At 44.3% G+C, this 18,504-nt stretch overlaps 1 protein-coding gene across 1 annotated transcript in view; it reads left to right on the forward strand.

The window, feature by feature from the left end:
- DAAM2 (dishevelled associated activator of morphogenesis 2) overlaps positions 1-17,699 on the forward strand; it is a 217,102-nt gene extending 199,403 nt beyond the window's left edge. Inside the window, exons 24-26 of the mRNA XM_054162421.1 lie at positions 3,335-3,466; positions 14,100-14,270; positions 15,753-17,699. Coding sequence (XP_054018396.1) covers positions 3,335-3,466; positions 14,100-14,270; positions 15,753-15,968 — 519 coding nt within the window. The 3' untranslated portion in view covers positions 15,969-17,699. The remainder of the gene's footprint in view (positions 1-3,334; positions 3,467-14,099; positions 14,271-15,752) is intronic.
- The last annotated feature ends 805 nt before the right edge of the window (positions 17,700-18,504 follow it).

An 18,504-nucleotide genomic window follows, 5' to 3' on the forward strand; every position in this document is an offset into this window, starting at 1 on the left:
CGTGCTTGGTAATTAGATGTGTCCGTGCGACAGCTGCAGACTCATGATTGGCTGCCGAGGAATTGCCAGGGAACACACATCCCTTGGCAAGGCCCAGACAGGTGTCAAAGACCTGTGTGTCTTTTAACAACACCATTTGTTTGCCTCCTCTTCCAAAAATGGCAGCTACAAATACCCAACTCTCAGAAGGGCTGATGTGAAGAATAGCAAGTTAGTGTTTGCACAGCAGTTGAAAAAGTAAAGTTCAAAGGCTAAGGTCACTCTGTTGTCTCTGTCCCTTCATGTCTCCCATCATAGGCACAGACAAACATACTCTGACCCTATGATCATTCTCTCATTCCACAAGTATAGGTACAAAATCCTACGTAGAGGCTGGTGCTGGCATCTCTTATCTGCTAGACATACTAAGGCAAGCATTGTGCTGAGACACAAGGCAGAGGTACTCAGAATTGGAGAAGGCTCCTGTCATGTTTACCTGTTCTTTGCCCTTTCAGATAGAGTTTTATTAGTCACAGTTTTCAGTGTCCCTCTGTCTTCAGGATGTTTCACCCGTCTTTCAGTTTAGTGCAAGCAGAGCATTCCAGATGCATTCTGCTGACTGCTGGCAAAAGGAACATTTGTTTGGAATTGCACTGGGTGATTTCTGTGCATGGATTACCTATCTACAAGGAACTAACACAGAACCCTCCACTATGAGGCAGGCAATGATGACTTCATTTCTTTTTATGTGTCCTGAGTTTGATTTGGCTCTAGGAATAGAGGAAGGGTTTCTTGTCCTGTCAGTGGCCCCCAGGCTGTCTGGCTGTCTCAAGCAGTCCATCATGTAGTTAGCCAGTCATCCTCCTGGGAAAAACCCAAACTTTCCAAACCTTATTTCTGGATTGTTGGGGTAGGGAAGAATGCAGCAATGAGAAGAGAACTGCTGCATGTATGGAGTGCAGTGTTTATGAATTAAAAGTTCCTGTGAAAAAAAGGCTGACGTGAAGTTCATGACATGAAGAGAGGCCCAGTTTTGGCTGGGACAAGCAATTCCTTCTGTTGACATGTGAAAACCTACTTCTGTTTTACTTTCTGTGATTTGGCTATTTGTCCTTTTGCTTTTGCAGCCAATTTGCCTTCTCTTTCCCATACCAGGTTCCATGGATAACCTCTCCTTCCTATTCAACCACCATTTTAACTCCACAGTCTTCTCTCTGCCATGATATTTTTCACTGGGGCCTGCCAGCACCTCCCAGTCTGCTTCCTCAATTCATGGCTTTCTGGTGTGCAAAAAGCAGCACTATACCAACAATAGAAGATCACTGTCAGGTGGAAGGGGGAGGAGGGGAAGGTGTGATTCTTGATTCCATTCCAGTGTGTTCTCACCACAGCCTTGGCTCCAGTGACTGAGACATTTCTTCAAGGCCCCTTAAGAATAGAAAGCTAAAAATAGTTCCACAGCCAGATGTTCTTAAAGGTACTACTAACTCTTCCCAGACTTGCATCTTCCTCGTGAAAACAAGACATAATTGTTATCAAGACATGCATGCAACTGTTACCTGTTATTGTAGGATGATAAGCAATTCTTTTTCCTCTCCAAACTGGGAAGTGAATTCTGTCAGCAGAGAAAATACTGCTATGGCTGGGTCATTTCATCTCTATACAGAGCCAGAAGCCTCTATAGAGGGCACCAGGGGCACTGCTGGTGTCTGCCATTGTGCTGTTATGACCAGTGTAGACCATTTTTAGAAGATACAGGGGAGTTTCTTATTTGCTGCCATCACTATGAGGCTGATTAGATAGTCATGCTGGTTACTTGTGTGGGATTGTTTTATTTTGGAAGCATTATTCTGCAGGGAAGGACTGCATTTGAAACCAAATTTAATTTCACTTTGAGTAACATCACTCTCCAGTAATAGCCCCAAATGCCGTAGCTTTCAGCAGTGAGTATGATGACAGGCTGTTATACTTACCTGCTTAGGGAGAGGTTTTAACAACTTTCAGCTAAAATTAGCTTTAAGATTAGAATGAGTGACTGAAAAAGCTATGCATAATTCTTAGAAGCACGTGAAATGACATTCTCTGTACTTGTAATGTCCAATTCAAAGTGATAGTAACACGGAGACAATTTACTGCAAAGTGATGTAATAGAGCAGTGCTCCTGGGACCATCCCTTATGATGCGGTAGAAAACCCAGTGGAGACAAGGATATGATATGAAGCAGAGGAAGTATCACATCTTTAATGTGGACTTTTCTCTGGCCACCTACTAATTGCTTTTCCTGCACCTTTTCTGCCTTGTGATCTTTGCTTGTAGTGGTTATATTCTCTTTCCAGCTCACATCAGAGCAAAAGAAATATCACATCTGATTTTAGGTTGTTGATGGCCAAAGTCATTCTTTACTCCCCGTGGAGCAAATCCCAAGATGTTTCTCAGCATAGATGCTTTCAAACCTACCCATCTGGCTCTGTGAAACAGTATTTTGATGATCAGTAACAGAGAGCACCAAAGATGCATGTAGCTGGAGTTGCAGCCAGCACAAAAATATTTTTTTCCAAAGGGAACAGAGGGTCAGATTGTAACTTGACCTACTGTTTCATGCTGCTTTCCCTACAGAGAAAGTAAATCTTTATCATTTCCACTGATTATTCAGCTGAATATCAAGATGAGGCCCAAGTAACGATTTCATTGGCCCCATGAGACTGTCAACAGTACACAAACCAAGCTCAGGCATGGGAGACTATTGCTGTAACTTCGTCACTTTGAGGAGCTTTGTAGCTCCTTCTGTGCCACAGGCGTGGTGAATGGAATAAAGGAAGAGATGGCATGGGTGATCTTGGCTTAAAACTGAAAAACATCAGCCAGAAACAAAGAATCTTACTTTTTTTTTAAATTTTAATTTCTGTAGACTAATAAATAGAGCTTAGTTGCCTATGGTGTTATGCCTTTGTCTTGAAATGGTTTTTTATTGTTTGTTTGGTTTGGGTTGGTTGGATTTTTTCCCATAAATAGTCTTATTGCAATAGTCTTCTTGGTTTATAACTGTGACTTTGCCAAAGTTGCTTGAGAAACTCAACATTATGGGTTTCTTAGGAGTGGTAGCTGTTTGAGCATAATGGGAACTGTAACTAAGGCCTTCCTTTGTCTCACCTTAACCTCCATCTCACGCTGCAAAGGCAAAAACCATGACTTAGTGAGGAAATGGTTTGAGAGTTACATCTCTGGATGAGTGTGTGGTGTAGGAGCAGAGCATGCTCATCACGGAGTGAAATAGATGGGCTTCTCTGTTCCCTTTTGTGTCAGCAGGGAGTTTTTGATGCTTTCCTGTTTATATCTCTTACTTCATTTCCTTCAGGAGCTGGATTATCAAAAGAGACGCATGCGGGAATCAGGGGACAGGTTTGTTCCAGTCATGAGTGATTTCATCACTGTGGCCAGTTTCAGCTTCTCAGAATTAGAAGACCTTCTTAATGAAGCTAGAGACAAGGTAAGAATATCTTTTGAAGTGTTTGGAGTTTCACTGGTTCAGTCAAAAGCCTGAATCAAAATAGAAGCAGCAATTTCAGATACTGGGACTGTGGTGAAATGTTGAGTTGCTGGAACATGTCCAGAGAAGGGCAACAAAGCAGGTGAGGGGTTTGGAGCACAGCCCTGTGAGGAGAGGCTGAGGGAGCTGGGGTTGCTTAGCCTTCAGAAGAGGAGGCTCAGGGGAGACCTCATTGCTCTCTACAACTACCTGAAGGGAGATTGTAGCCAGGTGGGGGTTGGTCTCTTCTCCCAGGCAACCAGCACCAGAACAAGAGAACACAATCTCAAGCTGTGCCAGGGGAGGTTTAGGCTGGATGTTAGGAAGAAGTTCTTCACAGAAAGAGTGATTGGCCATTGGAATGTGCTGCCCAGGGAGGTGGTGGAGTCACCATCACTGGAGGTGCTTAGGAAGAGACTGGGTGGGGTACTTGGTGCCATGGTTTAGTTGATTAGATGGTGTTGGGTGATAGGTTGGACTTGATGATCTCGAAGGTCTTTTCCAACCTGGTCTGGTCTAGTCTAGTCTATAATAGTCACTGTAAGTAGTTTCTTACTGTCCTAACTTGATCTACAGCCATTTAGAATATATTTTTAAGATTAAAAGAAGGTTCCATACCCACTCATTGCTAACCTTCTTTAACATTATTCATGTGTGGCATAGAATTAGGATGGCTTTGTTTCTACCAAGATACCACACCATGCCATGGTACTGGGGGGTTGGCCTTTAAAGCAATTTCTCAAAATTAAGTCCTTTGATAATTAGTGATAGTGACCTCATGTCTCTTACTCTCTTCTTCTGACTTCATTCTACTCTGCTTATTTCTTTCCTTTACAAATGCACCTCTGGGTACTTTGGTAGTCCTGAATACCCAATATTTTCCACTTATGCTTCTCTGTTACTTCTTGTGATTCATTATAAAGATAGAAAACCCAAACATGCAGGATTTGTCCAATGTTCTTGGATCCTTCTTACACAGCCAGAACCATGCACATGTTACTCTTCAGATGCAGCTGGTATCATTTTGTCCTTTCACTGTCTGCATCTCTATTACCAGATTTGTACTGCTAAGGAGTCTCTTGCTCTTTGCTGATGATTGAAGTCTGGCACTAATCCCTCTTGTCCCTCAGCTGAATGAGGAGGAATTTATATGAAAAGATCATAAGCATATGAAAATGTTTAGAGAAGAGCAAGTCCTAAAGTAAACGATATGTAATGGCAAATCTGTCCTTGTTGGCTGGCATGTTAAGAGCGCTTGGCTTTATGAAGCAAATGCGTTATTTCTTTTGGACTGAATTGTTTCCACCTCTGGTGTAGGTCCTTGTAGCATTGAGGGATCGATTGCATTGTTAATGAAACCTGTGCTGTTGGATTGGTAGGCCGTAGATTTTGAAGCATAGGCAAAATACAGGCTGAGAATCTGAACATGTGAGAATCCTTACTCATCCAGGTGCTCTGCAGAAGTGTCATTCTGTCATTCAAAAGCATTTCCTTGTTTTGGAGATCACAGAATCACCAAGGTTGGAAGAGACCTCAAAGATCATCAAGTCCAACCTGTCACCACAGACCTCATGACTAAACCATGGCACCAAGTGCCACATCCAATCCCCTCTTGAACAGCTCCAGGGATGGTGACTCCACCACCTCCCTGGGCAGCACATTCCAATGACAAATTACTCTCTCGGTGAAGAACTTTCTCCTCACCTCCAGCCTAAACTTCCGCTGATGCAGCTTGAGAGTGTGTCCTCTTGTTCTGGTGCTGGTTGCCTGGGAGAAGAGACCAACCCCCTCCTGGCTACAACCACCCTTCAGGTAGTTGTGGACAACAATAAGGTCTCCCTTGATCCTCCTCTTCTCCAGGCTAAATATATGAGATAATGTGGGTAAAATTGACATGCAGCTGCAAACACCTGGAGCTACTGGCTGTCAGCTAGAGCCAGCTGCCCTGACAAATGCCAGTGGGTCAGTAGTTATTATAACACTCAGAAGATAAAGCTGGGCAGTCTAACACATTTTTTAAGGTATAATAACATGCTTAATTTGTTCAGTGTTGTCATGTTGCTCAAGAAGATTCAAACTGCTTTCACAATAATAATGTTCACACCATACTGGCTTTGTAATCACAAACCCAGCAATTTACATTCTATGCCTCCACTAGATTTGCTGAGAAGAGCTCATTTTTCTATGGTTTGGGTGTTTGTTTTATGACTGGATAAATTTTTCAACTTCATTACACTTAGGTGCAAATTCCTGGAAGCAACTTCCCTCTGTCCTTGGCTTAGACTGCCCACTTGTGGTTCAGTGTCAGAGATGGAGGTGGTCATTTCTTTTGACACGCTGTGACAACAGTCCAATGAAGTTTGTTTTCACAGTCAGTCAGGTTTAAAACTGGCATGTGGAACATATCCAGCACAGCAAAGCAACTTTTCTTGATCAGGCACTTGGAGGAAAAAAACTGTTCTTTTGTTTTAAGAATAACCAAAGAATCTCCCGATAGATGGATCTAGAAGCTGTCGCACAATTTTAGACACAGCCAACATAAAGCACTCAACATCAAGAGATATTTTATTTTAATGACTATAACATGCTTAGGAAATGTTTCTCTACCTTCTCCTCACACACCCTTACTGTGTTTGAACACATGCCATTCCAACTTTTGCTCAACCTATGGCTTTGGTTCTTCCACTGGCAAAAAGCTGCTTTTGGACTTCTAAAAGGGAACTGTCTGTCCTTACCAATCCTGGGTTACTTCTTGTGTTTGCCTCATAATATTTTCCCTCTCTCTTCTTCTTCTTTTTCTCTTCTTAAAAAAAGAAAAAGAAAGCTGGAAATTTTCAACAAACCAGATGTGCCTGTAACATCTACAAACTTCAATGGGCTCTCTGTGCTTGTTGAATCACAAGCTTTCTTCTTACCATGGAAACCTACTGTAACTAGCCAATTAAGAGAAGTGAGGGAGCAAGACATTTGATTATCCTGTGGGGTTGTTTTGTGTTTTGCTGTCTGTAACTACCTGAAGGGAGATTGTAGCCAGGAGGGGGTTGGTCTCTTCTCCCAGGCAACCAGCAGCAGAACAAGAGGACACAGTCTCAAGCTGCACCAGGGGAAGTTTAGGCTTGAGCTGAGGAGAAAGTTCTTCCCAGAAAGAGTGATTTGCCATTGGAATGTGCTGCCCAGGGAGGTGGTGGAGTCACCATCCCTGGAGGTGTTCAAGAGGGGATTGGACGTGGCACTCGGTGCCGTGGTTTAGTCATGAGGTCTGTGGTGACAGGTTGGACTCGATGATCTTTGAGGTCTCTTCCAACCTTGGTGATTCTGTGATTCGGTGATTCTGTGTTGTGTTTTGTTTTTCTTTTCTATTTCTTGCAGCAAAGCAAATTGAAAAAGAAAAAAACCCAACACAAACATAGTGGGAGAAAGAGGATGTTTAAAAATATCCTGTTAGGAGGAATTAATCTGGTTCACAGATTTATTAATAATAATAATAATAATAATGAAGCCCTCGTTTTGACAGCTGCAGTTGGATATAGTTCTGAATGTAGATGTGGCTAATTGATTGCCATGAGTTAATTCAAGCCGTGTTTCCTCAGCTGCTGTTTAAAACAATGCAAATTATCTTTTCAAACCTGGGAAGTTTTTTTACTATTCTTTTAAATGTCTTCAAGTATTAGCAGAAGCAATTTCTTTATTACTTTTAGTTACGGAAGCAATCCATCATCAAGGTGTGGTGCTGACCTTCACTGTAAAGGATATTTTTCACAGTCCCATGTTGTACTTTTTGGCTTGGTTTGTTGGTTGGTTTTTTTTAATGCTTAAAGAGGGCCATTTACCATTAGTGGCCATAAGGAGGAAGTGGTATTTTAAATTTTAAGGGACTGGCCATCAGATGAAGGCATCTATGTTTGCCGAGGAAACCTCATAGCTGTACTTATCTTCATGCAGTAACTGCATGGTTTGGTTAAGAACTGATTGAAAACTTAGACTGACTCTTTAAATAGGCTCCCTAGCACAGCTGGTTCATGTTATTTTTGTGTATTTCTCACTTTCAATGCCACTTTATAAGGGAATATATAGATTAGATCAAGGGATAACAATTTCTGCCATTTCCTGTAAAATGGAAGGTGGGGGCAGGAGAAAGTGAAATTTTGCCCTGGAATCCAGTTGTTGTGTGTTTGAACATTACAAGATCAGCTTTTTCACATCAGAAAGTCTGCTTAGTTGGGCATTGACATTCCTGTGATGAATTTAAAGCTTAGGCCACTGTAGAGGCAGAAAGGAAGCCACTGCCTTGACAAAGCTGTGTGGCCAACAGGAGCAGGCTGGTCATTGTGCCCCTGTACTCAGCACTGGTTCGGCCACACCTTGAGTCCTGTGTCCAGTTCTGGGCCCCTCAATTTAAGAAGGACATGGAGACTCTTGAATATGCCCAGAGAAGGGCAACGAAGCTGGGGAGAGGCCTTGAGCACAAGCCCTATGAGGAGAGGCTGAGGGAGCTGGGATTGTTTAGCCTGGAGAAGAGGAGGCTCAGGGAAGACCTTATTGCTGTCTACAACTACCTGAAGGGAGGTTGTAGCCAGGAGGGAGTTGGCCTCTTCTCCCAGGCAACCAGCAGCAGAACAAGAGGACACAGTCTCAAGCTGTGCCAGCAGAAGTTTAGGCTGCAGATGAGGAGAAAGTTCTTCCCAGAGAGAGTTGTTGGCCATTGGAATGGGCTGCCCAGGGAGGTGGTGGAGTCACCATCCCTGGAGGTGTTCAAGAGGGGATTGGATGTGGCACTTGGTGCCATGGTTTAGTCATGAGGTCTGTGGTGACAGGTTGGACTCGATGATCTTTGAGGTCTCTTCCAACCTTGGTGATTCTGTGAGACAGGTAGGAAAAGTTGCACCCCCAGCATTTCTCATTATAGCTCCTCACAAACAGGATGTTTATCATCGTGGACAAATGAGTTAGAACTGTACACTCATTTAATAAGCTTAGCATATATAGTAACTGTTTTGAACGGCAAGGCAACAAAAGCCAATGTCTGTTTAAGAAAAGAGTCAGTAGTGGTAAAATGCTATGAAACATGCAGAAATATTGTCATCCAAGTGCCAGCTGCAGGCTGTGCACTTCAGTCATTCATTTTAGGGAACTGGTATTTTCTGTTGGCCTCTGGAGCTAAAGAATAATCAATGGATCAGAATGGAGACTGAGAGAGTCAAGACAAAGTTAAAAATAGCATGATCAGGCATCATAGCTTGCTGTCAGAAACAGTCATTTGTGTATCTATTGTACAGTAACTTAGAACTGCAGATACTTCAGGGCAGGTTGGCATTTGAAATATCAGAAGTTTGTAGTACCTGTATTTCCCAGGCAAGCAGCACCAGAACAAGAGGACAAAGTCTCAAGCTGCACCAGGGGAAGTTTAGGCTTGAGCTGAGGAGAAAGTTCTTCACAGAAAGAGTAATTTGCCATTGGAATGTGCTGCCCAGGGAGGTGGTGGAATCACCGTCCCTAGAGGTGTTCAAGAGGGGATTGGACATGGCACTTGAAGCCATGGTTTAGTAGTCATGAGGTGTTGGGTGATAGGTCGGACTTGAATCTCTAAGGTCTTTTCCAACCTTATTGATTCTATGTTTCAATTATGGACTGCCAGAGTCAGAGTCAAACTTTAAGAGAATTCAGGCACAAGGAGAGCTGGGCCCAGCCCTGCCTAAAATTGTCCAGGTTCTTTCCATTAACCAGTCTGAATCTGTCCCATAAAGAGAAGAGACAATTATTTGAGAAGCCTCAGTTCAGGATTGGAGTCTTCATAATGTCAGACTCAAGATTACTTCTCTCAGGAAGACAGTTGCATGGCTACATGGTGTAATCCATTTGCGTGTGGCTTCCCCCACAACAGCACAGAGAGCAGCAAATTTTTATCATGGCTGGTTTTGCTGCTCTTCACAGAGCCCCATTCCTGCCATTTCCAGAGCGCTCTTTTCTGCCACTGTTTAACATTTCATTGGCAAGCACAGCAGAGAGTGTGTGTGCTGCTGTCCTGCTTTCCTTCTCCTTGCTAAAATGGCTTTTTAAAATAAACAACTGTCTAAACGATTTGCTTTGGCAAGAGGATGAATTCAGTGGAAAGTTTGGCAGAGGAAGCAGAGCTGGCACTGAGCTCTTGGACCTGTTACATCATGGAACCTGGGGGCCTTTATGGTGTGGAAATGAATTTTTAATGAAAAAAAGAGATACCATCCTGTGTTACAGTGGAAAACCTGCTGAAACACAGTTTTCAATCCTGCTTTTGCCCATGTCATCTGTCCCCAGATGACTTCAGGAATAAGCAAGTTTCAGCCCCTGTTCCTTGATATTACAGCACATAATAAAATTCTGGGAAATGTTTTATGTGCATGACTACTTAGCTAAAGATTTCACATTTGTGCAAGAGAGCAGGTACTGTTTGGCAGGGAATCTGGTCATGGAGCAGTCAAGTGATTTGTACAGGGTGACACAAATCCTGTGGTGGAGAGCAGAAGAGAGACTTAGGGTCTGGAGCACCTCAGGCTGCACTTTGTTGCTTCTACGTCCTGAGCGAGGTGCAGAATGTCATTTTAACCACTGAGGATATGTAGGAGCCTGGGCTTCATAGTAGGTATGGGGAGGCTGCCTCCAGTGGCTTGCTGCCTGTAATCCCAACAGCAGTGCTTAGATAAAGCACACTTGATTGCAGAACCAGAGCTGTGAGTAAGTAGAGGTAGGAATAAAAATAGAGGGATGTGTTGCAGTTTAAGCAGCGAAAGGACAGCATGGCTGTATTACAATAATGCCTTGAACTGATGGAGTGCCCTGCAGATGCGACCAGCTGATTCTTTGTTGTTGTAGCCAGGTGGGGGCTGGTCTCTTCTCCCAGGCAACCAGCACCAGAGCAAGCCTGGAGAAGAGGAGACTCAGGGGTGACCTTATTACTCTCTACAACTACCTGAAGGGAGGTTGTAGACAGACGGATGTTGGTCTCTTCTCCCAGGCAGCCAGTACCAGGACAAGAGGACACAGTCTCAGGCTGCGCCTGGGGAGGTTCAGGCTAGATGTTAGGAAAAAGTTCTATGCAGAAAGAGTGATTGCACATTGGAATGGGCTGCCTGGGGAGGTGGTGGAGTCACCATCACTGGAGGTTTTCAGTAGAAGACTTGATGGGGTGCTTGGTGCCGTGGGTTAGTTGTTTGGGTGGTGTTGGATTGGTTGATGGGTTGGACGCGATGATCTTGAAGGTCTCTTCCAACCTGGTTTATTCTATGTATTCTAAGAGGACACAGTCTCAAGCTGCAGCAGGGGAGGTTTAGGCTGCATGTCAGGAAGAAGTTCTTCCCAGAAAGAGTGATTGGCCATTGGAATGTGCTGCCCAGGGAGGTGGTGGAGTCACCATCACTGGAGATGTTTAAGAAGAAACTGGATGGGGTGCTTGGTGCCATGGTTTAGTTGATTAGATATTGTTGGATGATAGGTTGGACTCGATGATCTCAAAGGTCTCTTCCAACCTGGTTAATTCTATTCTATTCTATTCTATTCTATTCCTCTGTCAGTGGGACAACACTTTCTGTTCTGTAACAAGTGGAGAAAGAGAGGCTCAGAGAGGGCAGAGTAGGAACCAAAGGCTGAATCTCCTGACTTGCCACCTTCTGCTCAGTCAACTTTTCTTATGGATGGGGTAGAGAAAGGAAGAAAATGTTCACTTTGGTGAACTGCAGATTTCTCATTTGTAATTATTTTAGTGCTTCTAGCTTACAGCTTTTTGCTTTCCATCTTTCACTGCTTTACAGTAAGCGATTGTGACCTACTAACTCATGTTACAGGACACCAAAGATGGCTTGTTCTCAGCCTCCCCCTTGCTGCCACTTAGAGACCACAATACCTTGTACTCATGATTGTCTCTGGAAGGCTCCCAGGCTGCTAAGTCTTTCCAGCACAGCAACACTGTTCCTTCTCTGAGTGGCAGCTAACACTGAGGGGCAAAAGCCCCTCTGCCAGCGTGACAAGAGCTAGCTGGTGCTGGTAGTTGGGTGACAGGCTATGTGCAGAACATTTGCAGACACCACCACCCTCTAATCGAGACTTGCATGTAGGTAGGATCCAAGAGCCCCAGGCAATGACTGATTCCCTTTCAATCCCTAGCCTCCCTAAGAGGCTAGGAAATCCCATGGACATTTGTGACCTCAAACCAGCTCGGTTCCTATGTGCCCCCTCACTCACCTTTGCTGTGCTCAGGAAGAACACAGGGGACAGAGGTGGTAGCTAGGTACAAGAGTCATCTCCTATGGGCTGCTCCCAGACTTCAGGCATCACAGAAGGCAGACAAGCTTGCTTTCTAGCTGGCAGCTCTAGTCACTGCTCTTGGTTTGAGACTTGTTATCAATTTACACAGGAATTACCTGAAAGTTAAGTGGGATGAGATTCCAGGTAGCACATCCCTTGTGAGCAATGAGCTTCAAGCACTATGTGTGCTTAAGCAGCAGTGACAGTGCCTGTGCTGAAGTCTTTCTCTGGCATTGCTACTCCCCTGGCACGCTGGAGCAGGCTACCCAAGAAAATGTAGCACATGGAGAGACTTTATCTCCCTCTCTGGTGCTGACAGCCTGTATTCTTTCTGCTGAAGAGCTCGTACTGGTTGCTGTGGATTACTGTGAGACTACTGCACTTTCCTAGTATTCAAGGAGACTGTGTACACTGTATGCAGAGAATATGCATACATACAGAGAAAATGCATATATACAGAGGGATGGGGAGAGGGAGTAGGTGTGCATATTTGTGTGTATGTGTCCTCACAGAAAAGGAGTTAAACCAGAGAAATAATCTGTTGCTGTTTCCAGACTCTGAAGTCCCTCCGTGACTTGCTGCTGTATTGCTTCCTTCAGCTTCTGCCATGTTTGGTAGCTCAAAGCAACTTGCATTTCTTCCAACACTTTTTTTTTCCTCCCCTTTGGATACTTTGGGTTTCTTTGTTTGTTTCTGGCTGAGAACACAGCCTTTTTAGAGGAAAAAAGAAGCTATTGCTTCGAATTTCTTTGTGGGCCTGGCAGGGAAAGCAGAGGAGGGGAGATGCTGAATCTCTCTGGCTGTGCCAGGAGGAAGCTGCTTTCCTTGGAGATTTCTTCCCCCTGCAGTTGACTGGGAGACATTGTTTATGCTTTAGCCAGTACAGGGCCAAAGGGTTTTATAAGACCTGCTTCCAAACTCATTTTGTGCTTGGGATTGGAACCTGAACTGTTCTTACTGTTTTTTCCATTCCGCAAGAGCACCCTTGTAAGGAAAGGGAAGCTGGGTTGTGTTAGCTTGAGCAAAATATGCACTCATGAGAGTTTGAAGGCAGTCCATAGCCTGGAAGAGTCTGGGTTTGTCTTGGTAAATATTGAGGTCTGTAAGAATGCTCTGCTGCACAGTGATGGCATGTTTAAGTGCAAGCAGGGATTGCTAGGGCAGCTGTGTCTCAGAGCACCAGTGCCATCAGGAAAATGTCACTGGTGCTGGTTGTTGTGATACAGAAGTGAGTGAAGGTGGTTGTGGATGATACAGCTTTTGAATGTGTACTCTTATATAGGACTTAGTGGACACAAGCATACATGCTGTAGACAGACTAGATGTGGATGCATTTGAGTGCGTCTTACTGAATACAGAGGCATGCTTGTGAGTGTGACAAGGGCAAAGCAGAGTACAGCTACTGCAGGACTGACGTCCAGGAGCCAAGGTTGCTGTGAATTTACCATATCCCAATCAGGACTGCCCTGTGACTGAAGTCCTGCCAGTTGGCTGCCTCCGCATGCGTCCTGCAGTCTTAACATTTGCCTCATGAAATAAAAGGCACTTGTGATGTATTCATTCTCTTTTAAGTCTGCCTGGGAGCTCTGGCTGCTTTCCTTGCTCCTCTCCCATGCCATGTCTGACTAAAGCCTCCTCACTCCGAGGGAACACCCGAACTCAAAGGACTCCAGAGTGATGGATTACTTCTTGGGAGGATAGACTCTAGTGTTATTGCAAAAGAGAAAATAAAACCCAACCAAGCAAAAAACCCCAACTAAACAAAAATCCCCAACCAAACAAAAAAAAAAACCAACCCCAAACAAAAAAAAACCCGACCCAAAAACTAGAGTCTAAGTCCAGCCATTTTAAAAGTGGATTTGAGGGGAAGGTGGAAGGAGAAAGGATGGGCTAAAACTACTTCTTTGACCATTAGGATGGAACAAAACTATCTTTTTTTCTGCAGATAGTTTGCTGTCTTGCATGCTCCTGGTGTCCCACAGCTGCAGCTGAGATGTGAGCACTCATTCTCCGAAATTACTCCATCACCCTCAGGCATTGAAAAAGGGTGGGGATTTTTGTGTAAGCAGACAGCTAGCATTCCCCAGCAACATTGCCCCATGCTCCCCAAAGGATATGCAGGAGAGCAGATCCTTCAGGGACAGGCACCTGCCTCAAGGAGAGGCACTTCTCTTTGGCAGGGGGTACTTTCTGCTTTCAGTGCATGAATACTCTGAGGGTATTGAATTACATGTGTGGTTACTCACCAGCTTTCCTTGCTGTCTTCACTGAATTGCCCACCTAATTATTGTTCTTGTGTTGTCTGCCCTCTTGACAGTATGCCAAGGCACTGAAGCATTTTGGAGAGAATGAGGGCAAGATGCAGCCAGATGAATTTTTTGGCATCTTCGACACTTTCTTGCAGTCATTTGCAGAGGCCAAGCAAGATCTGGAGAATATGAGGAAGAAAAAGGAAGAAGAGGAGCGCAGGGCACGTATGGAGGCCATGGTAAGGGCCATGGGCACATGATGGGTTTTCTTCTGTTCCATTTTCAAGTCTCAAGAGGGCTTGAGAAAGCCAATTCCAATACTTGTGTCCTGTTATTGGTGTATTTCCTTCTCTCTGCCATCTCTCTTTGGCATCATTCTTTTTACAGTTAATGACATTTTGCCTACTGTCTGTCCTGTCAGTTCTCAAGGGCATATTGTTTAGCTCCTAAGTTACCCTCCTTTGGACTCGGGTACCAAACCTAGCCCTGCCTCTTTTGCCCCTGCACTTTGCTGCTCCTGCCCAGGGCCCAACTATCATGCTTTCAGGCTGCAGGCTCTGTGCAAAAGCTCTGGGAGACAGATATCTCTCAGTCCTGACAGCTTCCATTCAGATTCTATCATCATCTGTTCTGTGCTTGTTGTCCGGTCATATATGGTGATGCAGTGAATGCCCTGGCACCTGCTGCAGCCCACACTGGCAGTATTTCTCTCTGGCCAGCCTTAATTCCCTGATTACTGGGGCCATGCCTGGCCTTGACATGGTGAGAGAGCTTTTGCGCATTGCTGATTTTGCTGCTGGGAGACAGAGGTGTGTGTCCCCAGGGTTTTGTGTGAACCATCCTCCTGCTCTAACCTCAGCCCTTCCTGAGACTTGAGAATGCTCAGCAATCCCCTGCTTCCTTCCCCACTGCTGCTGCTATAACCCCAGATGCCACCATGGACCCAGGCCTCACTGTGTGGAGTTGCTGCTTTAAATGTTTTCTGTGCCAAAAGCACTGTTTTGTGCCTTTCCGGGAGAGAGAAGTAAAACTCCAGGGTGCCAGCAGCCTTCCTGTTGGACATGGGGATAAAATGCCAGGACTTAGGTTCACATTTCCTCTCAACCAGCCTGCAAAGAGCAGGAGATCATTGTTAAAGCACTAGTATGGTATTGTAGGCCTAATACACCATGAAGTAAGTTGCAATTTGCTTATTGAAAGAGTCTCCTTGCAATGTGGGGCTAGCATGCAGAGCAGGTGCCTTGACAGCCACATCCATCTCTTGCCATTTCCACTTATCTTGGAACAGTGGAGGGGAATAATCAGTCTCCCTAGAGCTACCCTAGGGAGACCAAGGACATCACACTGACAGATGAACCTTTTCCATGATTTATAAAATCAGCAGTTCTGTTTTGTTGTTTTTAACCATTTTCTCTTTCCAGAGTCGAGGCAATGTGCCTTCCTCTTCTCATCACTGCAATATGCTGCCTTCATACAAACATGAGCTGTTGGGTGGATAGGGTTTCTGCTGATGTTTTGATATCTGACACAATTTTCATTCTCCAGTATGTTTAGCTTGTTCAGCTTCCTGGAGTGTGGATAAGCTCACAGACTCTTTCTCCCCACTCCCCACTTCCTTCCCCCTAAACTGTATTGATGCCTCTTAGCTGCTTTTTGACAGTGTGCATGGTGTTCTGGCATCTCAGCTGGCTATTCCTAAAGCTTTGTGTCCTTCTCCACAGCTAAAAGAGCAGAGGGAAAAAGAGAGGCGACAGAAGAAAGCACAAGCTGGAAGCATCTCAGAAGAGAGTGGGGAGTTTGATGACCTGGTTTCAGCATTAAGGTCAGGTGAAGTATTTGACAAAGATTTGTCCAAGCTGAAGCGTAACCGCAAGCGTTCAGGGACCCAAGGCTTAGAGACAAGCCGGGAGCGTGTGGTGACAAAGCTAAATTATTGATGACAAGAGGAAGAAAAACAGCCAACCGAGAGAAGGTGATGAAAAAGTGCAAAGCAAGGAAGATGAACGTGTGTGATGGCACCTGGCTGACAGCTGCTAGAGATGTTACCTTTCCGTGATCAGTTTTCCTCTCATCCCTCTTCTGTGCTCCTAATTTGAACCATTATAGAAGTGCCTCTGTGAAGCCAGCAGGGCCTGTGACTGGACCGCGCAGAGCTGACAGGTTTGCTTCTGGGAGTCTGCGTCATCAAACGCCTTGTGGTGATGGCAGAAAGTACTTGGGCCTTGCAGAGTGCCTTGCAGTGCCAAAGTGAAAACTTGTCACGATCGCCATCTTGCTGGTAACATGCAAGACTGATCTCAGAGCAGCTCTGTAAACACCTGTTCCTTCTTCAAGATCTAGACTGACCTGCAGGGGCTTGCCAAGATCTGGTTCTGGAGGTTTCCAATTCCCTTTCAGAACTAGATTTTATAAACCACTGATTTGCACCTGAAAAATGCTTTGATGTCATGCTCCATATAGTATTTTTGTGTGACACACATTGTCCAAAGCAAGTGATGCTGAGAAGGAACTGATCAGTTTCTGGCATAAATTGAAATTCAAGAATGAAGATCACCATAAAATACATCACAAAAATCTTTTGGATTCTCTTTTTCTGGAAGCAGTTTTCTGGAATTTGTTGATGGTTAATCCTTGAAGCTGTGAAATGCATCTTCTAGGAAACAAGCCACTCCCTGGCTGGGATTGCAAGTAGGTGACTGTGGAGCCTGTTGTCATTGCTGGAGGGTGGTAGGGAAATAGGAGAACATTTCTGACCCATTTGGACAAGATTCTTTATGCAGCCCAGTGGAAATCAGAAGCTCCCTATTATCATCCACAGGTTGCAAGTAGCAAAAAGCAAACTGGGACACTGGCTTTAAACAATGAAGCTTCTTTTCCACTTGATGCCAACTGTGATTGCTGTTGGCATGACCTGGGCTTTCTACCTAACATACTGACCTTCACTGCACACACCCTACTTCTACCTAGGGAAACCACGTAACTCAGTAAGATATGAATGGTGTCAAAGGAAAGCCTTGGAGCCCACAGCCTTTTCCAATTTAGAATGAACCAACAGGGAGCCACATAAAGAAAGCTGAGAATTTTTCCAGGAGGATACAGAATTGTGTAGGCCAAACAGACTTTGGAGATGGGTTGATTCATGAAAAAAGTAAATTCATATTTAAGCCACTGTGTGAATCACACAGTGAAAAAGCAAAGAACAAGAAGAAAGGGGTTCTGGGTTTTTTTGTGTGTGTTTTGGTGTCTTTTTGTCCCAATGTTGTCTTCATTTTTTATTATCTTCACTGGAGAAGGAAAAGAGGAAAAGAAAGAAATGGTGATGGATTCTTCTTCCTAGACAGGAAAAATGAGAGAACGTGTAAGAAGAGGGAGCTGCCATCTGCAAACTATGCATCAGTAATCAACAGCACAAAATGCCAAGGCATTCCAGGGAAGTGAAAAGAGCTCTATTTGTCACTTTAATAATTTGGTTTGACTTTTCACTGAATGTCACTTAACCTCAGGCTCTGCACAGAGTCTGCAGAACAGAACTTCCTCTGCTATGCACGCTGCCTGATCAGTATTACACGCCGTCGGTATTGGAGAAGCAAACTGCATTTGGTTTTCTGAACGCTTTGAAAGTAGAATAGCTATGTTCTATGGAAAGAAGGAAAAAAAGAGAAAAAGAAAAAAAAGCCAGAATTGTTAAACTCTAATGCTTCATTGTTTACTGACTTTTGAGTCTCCCACCCCAGATTTGTTTCTATTTACGACATTCCAGACTGCTGCCCCTCTGTGTATAATATTCATCGTAAAGAGCTGGTATCTTACAAGAGCTGGATGCATTCTCCTCCCCCTACTATCCCACTCCCCTTCTGGGATTGGCTATTAACAGCAATGCCCATTGCAGTGGACACAAGCACCTTGTAGATGAAAGACTGTATTTCATAAAGGTTATGGAAAGTTTAAGAAAAGCTCTGACTTTTTAAAGCATTTTATTTTAAATTACAAAATGGATTTTTAGAAATGTTTCTTGTAAATTATATTAACAAGCTCTTTGCTGCTCCCTGAAGTAGACACGCTAGATCCCAGCCCTTTTTGTTTGTCTTGTTTTAAAGCATGCCATATAACCTATGCCACGTAAGCCATATGAGAGGTGATAATATGTGCCAAATTGGTGTACAGCTGAGCTTAGATTTGGATAATCCCTGAATTCCAAAGATCATACTTTTAGGGATTAGAAGACTGTTTGTTTCTTCCCCTCTTTTCTTTCCTTGGGTTCAGGACTTACCCAGAAATTCAGGTGTAGTGCCCAGGTCAGTCCTGGTGCAAGATGATGCGTCTCATGGCTCTGTCCAACTTGCGGCTGCTTGCTTGCTCCCCAGGTACTTGTTTGGTAAGACAGACTGTCAGCATGACAGTGCTGTCAGAGAAGAAGCATCTCAGGGCAAAACTCTTGATTATAAATACAGCGTTCCCCCTCCCCCCAGCATT

This window comes from Dryobates pubescens, chromosome 6 (genome assembly GCF_014839835.1).
Source record: "Dryobates pubescens isolate bDryPub1 chromosome 6, bDryPub1.pri, whole genome shotgun sequence".
Classification (NCBI taxonomy): Eukaryota; Metazoa; Chordata; class Aves; order Piciformes; family Picidae; genus Dryobates; species Dryobates pubescens.